The 7530-nt window shown below is 36.8% G+C and overlaps 1 protein-coding gene across 2 annotated transcripts in view; it reads right to left on the reverse strand.

Moving 5' to 3' along the window:
• The window catches only part of lsamp (limbic system-associated membrane protein), a 723954-nt gene that overhangs the window by 24190 nt on the left and 692234 nt on the right, over positions 1–7530 (reverse strand). For both annotated transcript variants that reach the window (XM_015401821.1, XM_015401813.1), the window contains one exon: positions 7096–7216. In XM_015401821.1, coding sequence (XP_015257307.1) covers positions 7096–7216 — 121 coding nt within the window. The remainder of the gene's footprint in view (positions 1–7095; positions 7217–7530) is intronic.

The following is a 7530-nucleotide window of genomic DNA, read 5'->3' on the forward strand; positions in this document are numbered from 1 at the left end:
ATGTTTTAAAAATTAAGACCTACGAATGACTAATTTAAGACATTTTAAAACCAATTGAGGCCTTAGTTTTATTTTGAAAAATTCAATGCCCTTTAAGACTTTTTAAGGACCCGCGGGAACCCTGTAACACCAGCCTACAGAGGAGCCTCATGGAAGTTGATACTGTTCTACCGACAGTCCTGCTCTTTCAGACATCCCTTAATCATTGTCATTGATAAGAGTTTAAACATAGATGGATAGAGAGTAAATGAAGAGCTTTGCTTCTTTGGCAGGATTCTTCCTCCATCACATCAGACCACAAATCTGCAGACAAGGCTCCAATCCTTCGGTCTTATTACTGCTCCATCATACCATCAGCAATCAATGAAACACTTAAAGTGTTGTGATTCAGACAGACACTGACCACAGACATAATTAAAAAACATACTCTAGCTGACCAAACCTTCATGCTGGCAGTTCACACTCTGCTGTAAACCATTCTAGCACAAACTCATTCTCTGAATTAAGAGTTACATCATCTTTAAAAGCAGATATAAAAAACATGGATGCTAAATAAAGAAGATATCAACATGCAAAAATATTAGGATGGAGAAAAGTACATGTTGATGTATTAATAAAGAAAAAATAAATAAATAAATAACACACTCAGTGCCTAACATTGTGGGACACTGATTAACGTATAGTAAAAAAGCCTGAAGATTTTAGTGAAGCCGAAGCTCATTTTACAACTTCTAAGAAAATGCACTGCATGCTTTGGGTGACAAGAAAGTGTGGTAAGTAGTTACTGAGAATGAAACTGCATTACTTGGCTTGTCAGGCGGAAAGATTTTGCTTTGTTATTGCGCAAGTTGTGCACAAATCTTTCAACAACTCCAGTATCTCCGATTACAGCATGGCTTTATGCATGCTTTAACATTTCAGCGGAAAGATGATGCCACAGGCAAATATTTTTATAGAGTTTTTGCTACTGTATAATAATGCCTAGATAGTTCCTATTTCTATATATTACAGCTGCTGTTCAGTTGGATCAGGATCGGCTTTAAGGATTCAGAACATCGTTCCAAGCAGATTATTATGCAGGAGAGAAGCGGCACACATCCTGAAAGTGTTTGAAGTTGGGAATTGGTAAGGTTAATTTCTCAGCTCAGATTAATGACTTATACAAGTCTGGCTTTGACCAACATGACTGACAGGTGGAGGATAACAGAGTAGTCATGACAACCATGTTAAAGAGAAATCAGTTCTTAACTGAAGGACTTAATTGGCAAAGTAATCAACATGATTTCTGAAAACCTGCGTTATGTTTTAAGCTGAGTTGAGCTGATTAATTTTTTTACTGGCTGTTCAGCTCCGTTAAAAGCACTGGTTGCTTCTAAAAGTTGTCAAAACTAGCAGATTTGTGGAGTGACAGTTCCTGGAGTTCTTAAATTCCTCAGTAGTTACGGGCACCTTGCTTAATAACATTGTTGCCTGTTTTTTAAATGCCTTTTTTGTATTAAAAAAAAAAAAAACAGTACTGCACATCTACATTTGGAATTTTGTTCTCTTTGTGTAATACATCGATGTAATCTATGAAGCTTACTTTCTGATATGGGTGTAAAAAATATTGAACTTTATTTGATAATTATATCTATGAAGATGAAACTGGTTGTAGAGATTTTCTGTTCTGTAAAATGCTATCAGCAGGGATCAGATTTAGATAAATACCGGCGGCTAAAATCTTTAATAATAAATATTTTTTAGAGAGTGTAGAAAAAGCAAGACCAAACCTTTAAACACACACACAAAAAAAAAAAAAATCACCATGTAAAATTCAAAGCTGAGGTAGGTGGTGGTGGCCTAGTGGTTGGGGCATAGGGCTTTGAATCCTGAGATTGTGAGTTCGATCCCCAACTCCCACAGACTGCCACTCTGGGTCCCTGAGCAAGACCCTTAACCTCACACTGCTCCCCGGGCGCCTCACAATGGCAGCCCACTGCTCCCCGGGCGCCTCACAATGGCAGCCCACTGCTCCCCAAGGGGATGGGTTAAATGCAGAGACATAATTTCCCTCTGGGATTATTGGAGTATGTAAAATCAAAATCAAATTAAAATCAAATCAAAAATAGACATAGAGGAATCTAAAAGTGGACCTGTTCTTTTGTTTTTTTTTTGTTTGCTTTTTTAATTAGCTTAATCATATTACAAACATTGCATAGGTATCAGTAAAGGTGTCTGTGGACACAGAGTTTTAGCAAGTCTTTAATGATTTCTATTTGGATTACCTTAAGTTTTTGTTTTTTAAGTGCATTTTAGTTTTATTCCAAAAAAAAAACCCAAACAAAAAAAAAAAAAAAAACCCTGTACTTTGTTTTCTAGTTCGAAGACGTTTTGCTTACCATGCAGGAAGCTTTCTCAATTCAAAAAGGCTCATAAAGCCTCCAACTCAACGCTATGTCTTGTTAGGTTTCTGTTTCTGTTATGTTTTTCTTTTGCTCCTTGATTTCTAGTGTTTAGTTTTCTTTTCACCATGTTTCTTTATCCTAGTTATTTGATTATTATTTTGTTGTTGTTTTCCTATTAGTTCCTGTCTTCCAGGTTTTCCATTTGTTTTCCTGTGCTGCCCTCTTGTGTCCTCTTTCTCTTGCTCTGTTCTCTTTTCAGCCCTCACCTGTTTTCAATTTCCTCATTAGCCCTCTCCCTGTCTCTGTCCCCTTTAAAAGCCCTTCATCTTCAGTTCCTGTTTGCTGGATCCTCGTCTAACCTCTCGTCTAACATCTGCCTGCCTTGTCTCGTCTCTCCCTGCTCCTAGAGTTTTGGTTTACCCCTAATGTCTCCTTGTTTCAGGTGCGTTTGTTGTTTTCTGTTGGACTTTGATTCCTGCCCCTGGACCCGTGTACCAACTTTAACCCACTTTAATTCCCCTCTGCCATCTGGTCTCTGCATTTGGGTCCTCCAAACAAACACCGTTTCATGACATGTCTGACATTTTGAACTGAAAAAGCTTCCTGGATGGGAAGCGAAGCTCCTTCAAACTAGGAAACGAAATCCAATGTTTTTCTTAACTTTTTAGGAATGACTATGACCTGGATGACTGAGAATCTTCACCAGCTTTTTAGCTTTACTGTATCATTGACATATCAATTTTTTTCCTTTTTTTAACAAATCCAGATAGTTTTATATCTTTCAGTTTGCTTTATGCATTTCTAAGTCTAGAAAGCTATTGTCAAGTATCAGGGCTACGTGATTTTAGTGGGATAAAATAGGTCAGCACCATAGAATTAAATAGGAGCAAAATGTACACAGTGGTCTACCTCTATAGAAACACAAAGGATGTAATAAAAATGTTAAGCGATAAAATCACTTTTCATTTTCAACAAAGTTTTGACAGCATCATTTAACAGCATTTGAAATGCCAATTTTACCGCTGACCTCTGCGTTCGCGAAGTTAAACCAATGAACCACACAAGCTCATGAGCAAGACATCAAACACAAGCTCAGGTTGGAATCAGGTAAAGAAGAGGCAATATGCTACAGTGCATTAACTTTGGTTCCTGCAGAAGATGTATAAAATTAAGAAGCCAACCATGACTAAATAGGATTTTTATGGAGCATTAGGATCATCATCCAAGGGGAAAGAGGAATAACACTTTCCACTGGCAGGGAGGGAGCTAGGTTGCCATGCAGAGGCGCAGAGCTGGGATTCTCTCGGGGACAAAAGCACTGAGATAAATGAAGGTTGCAAAAAAAACAGATAATGCAAAAATATTTCAGCAACCATAAATCTTTCCTTTCAGGCTCTGACGTGATAGGCCTATTACTTTGGAGACCAAATTTCTGATAACACTTGTGCCACAGCTCTAATATTTCCTCGCTATCTTTGGTAAACTTTTCCTGCCGTGGCAGTGGGTGGAGGAGAGAAATTACACATCATTGATTTCTTTTTTCATTATTATCCACTGAGGCCGAAGCTTCCCCAGCACACAGACACGGGAGGGGAGTTTGCTGCAGTGAGCAAAATGTTTCAGGTTGCTGTGAGTCAAGTGGTGAATTGAAAAAACTTGGATGCCATTACCTTTGAACATCATTACATTTCAATTCCGCTCCAGTATTTTGCAGACACATGTACGACACTTGAATTGATGGCTTTCCATCGGACATCTGGCTGGTAACACAATCTGCAATATGTCTCGGTACTTGAGGAGCTTGATTTGGTTTTTTTTTTCATGGATTTATGAGAAAAGAGATTTTAAGTCGCTGAAATAATTGGTTACAACAAGACAGATGATCTGTCCTTTGTCTCTTTAATAAGGAATGTCAGAAAAATCCACTCCGTCCGAAGTAATAACATTCAATTAAGAGAATAACAGCCAAGCTAGTCCCGAAGTGGGTTATTAGTCATTATTGAACTACAATGGTGATTTCATGATCATTCTACATTACAAAGGGTCCACTGTGGCTCCATTGTCACATAAGATTTGAGGAGCAGAAGAAGAAAAACCAGTTATAAGCTAAGGACAAAGAGACAAAAAGATATGTAAGGCTAAAAGAAAAGTAATTAACTTTTTCTGAAATACTTCTACTATATTTGGAAGCTAACGCTGAAACATAATGAGGGAAAGTTATATTAACCTTGAAAACAGCAAAAGTATGTATTTTAAAAAAAGATGTTGCAACACAGGAGGTAGTGTTTGATAAGGTGGTAAATGTTTTACTAGTAAGTATGCTGTGTAACCATTAGAGATGCAAGTTATTGATTAATGAATCAATCTAAAGTTGAATATTCTTATTAATCAGCTCAGGATTAATTGATAGGCATCCATTTTTTTTAAACCAGATTTTTCTCTTGTAACAACAGGGAGTTTTTATAACAGGAAGTGCCTAATATTTTGTTACAATGTTCTGATAAATAAATAATATCATGGTATTTCTAGTATTTATTGTGCCAGCTGTATTTAATACTAACTGAATTAGCCAAAAAAAACGTTTTCTTACACTTTATTGTGAATGTGAATGAATAAAACTAATACATAACCTAACCTATTAGGTTAAAGAATAAAAAAGAAGATTACAATATGTGATTTTCAATGTACAGAGATGTCAAATTATCATTAAAAGACAGGCTATGTTGCTCTTAATTGCCATTTTGCTTAAATGTAATGCACGCTGTGATTTAGCTCTCTGTTTTTAGTGTTATCCAAATCTGGCTGGAAATTTCTATTTTCACCTCCTCGCCTTTCAAGTAAAGTGCAGCAGCTGGTGCTGCTCTACCATGCAGCACATCTTAATAGGTGCTATTTAGATGATAATTTAAGGAGTTTATTGAGTGCTTAGGAAATGGCTGTGCCCTCTAGTGGATGAGGGTAACAGTACAACCACTAAAAAATGATTAATCGGGGCTGCATGGTAACTCAGTGGGTAGTGCTGTTGCCTTGCATCAAGAAGGTTCTGAGTTTGATTCCCAACCTTTCTTTTTCTTTCTTTCTTTTCCCAACCCAACCTTTCTGCATGGAGTTTGCATGTTCTCCCTGTGCGTGCGTGGGTTCTCTCTGGGTACTCTTCCATCCACAGTCCAAAAACATGATTGTTAGGTTAATTGGCCGATCTAAATTGTCCTTAGGTGTGAGTTTGTGAGTGGATGATTGTCTCTGTGTTGCCCTGTGACAGACTGGCGACCTGTCCAGGGTGTCCCCCGCCTCTCGCCCATTAACAACTGGAGATAGGCACCAGCCCCACCATGACCCTGACAAGGACTAAGCAGGAGAAGATGAATGGATAAACCACGAATCGACACTTTATTTGACAGGGAGAGTGTACATTAAAAAGGCTATTTTTCATCTGTTGTCCTTGGACAAATCTTAAAATTATCTACCTAGAAAACACAACAGCAAGCATTTTACAACTAGAAATACATATATACAAAATAAATAAAAACAGCTATAACTCTTCAAAACTGATTTAAAAATACAGAATAAATGTTCGCTGGACTACAGATTTTAGGTTAATGAAATAGATAAAAAAAACATTATAACTAAGTCAGTTGTTTGTTTACATCCCCAGTAAGCATCCATAAGAGAGATTTTGTAAATTAAATACAAAATTCTCAAAGTTCACTGTAAGTAAAAATTAAAAGATTTAACATTCAAACTATATAATATTTTATGTATCTCTAGGGAAGACAGTCAATGATTTAGAGTCCTTTCTCAAAAAAAACAAAACAAAATAAACATGTATCTTAACAAAAGAAATGTATGTATGGTTGGATTGATAGACGGATATATTTTAGACTTAATTGATTGTAGGAGGACCTATTTCATTGAAGATATTCAATACTTTTAAATAGTCCAGATTCTAAAGGGATTGACCCAGCAGGTAGTGCTTCTTCCAACAACATCTCTCCCTATGAGCCTCCTAAGAACATTCTGCAAAGCTGTAATTGGCAGCGTGTCATGTGCTGCATCTCAGCACGGTACTCCAGCTGCAGTATCACAGGATTGAGATCCCAACAGAGGAAAGCGATGGGATTTAAAGTGTAAGGGATCTATCCTCTGTCCAGGTTCTGAACCAGACTGCCAAACTCAGAAGCAGAACCAGCAGCTTCCTACACATCTTTCTGTGAGGTAAAGTTAAAATACCAAACTGCTTTTAACATACGTTTTATCAATCTAATTAATTTTCACTCTGATCGGCTTAAAAGCCCAGGGAAATACTGTCTCTTATTTTTGTTCTAAATGATATTAAATATATGATGAATTCAAACTAATTTGATTTAGATAACCAAATGTAGGTTGGAAAATAAAAGTGATAATTGCTCATAAATATCTATCTTCATATGCTTGTTTGGGATGAATTGTTTTCAGTTAAATTTATTGTTGGTTATAAATCATACTTTATAAACTTCATATTTTAGTTCACTATTTTAGACTGGTATTAAAGGATAATAAATCATACAGGCAGCATTTTTACAGAATGATTTTATCTTCAGCCATTCCTAAACCCACCACTTTCATGTGATTTATTGCCTTAGGTAATTAGGCGCATGAATCTCTGTTGGAAAGATGTTTGAGATCCTGTTAAAGAGAATGAAACTGAATAAAGATGCAAGGGAAGTTTTACCTTTTGTCGTCTCTGTACCATTCGAACTCCGGTGTGGGAACAGCTGCAGCCTCACACTGCAGGGTTCCCAGGCGGCCCACAGGTGGTTCTGAACTCTGGGTTTTTCTTATTGACGGAGGGTCTGCAAATCCAAGGAGAACACATCGGGAATTCCACTTTTTTCACATTTTCTTTTATCTGCACATTGGTATTTATTCCTTAGCTCTAGGTCCCCTTATAAAAATAGCATGTTACTCCAAGTAGACTATCCTACTGAATATTCCCTAAAGTCAAAAGAGTTTCATAACAAAGCAATGAAGGAATCTCAAAAGAGGATTAGGGCCACTGAAAAAAAAAGTTAATTGATTTTTAAATTTTATTTCAGTTTAACATGGGAAAAAAGTCAGAATTCTGACTTTTTTCTCAGAATTCTGACTTTTTTTCTCAGAATTCTGT

Source organism: Cyprinodon variegatus, unplaced genomic scaffold, assembly GCF_000732505.1.
Source record: "Cyprinodon variegatus isolate N-32 unplaced genomic scaffold, C_variegatus-1.0 Scaffold33, whole genome shotgun sequence".
NCBI classification, from domain to species: domain Eukaryota; kingdom Metazoa; phylum Chordata; class Actinopteri; order Cyprinodontiformes; family Cyprinodontidae; genus Cyprinodon; species Cyprinodon variegatus.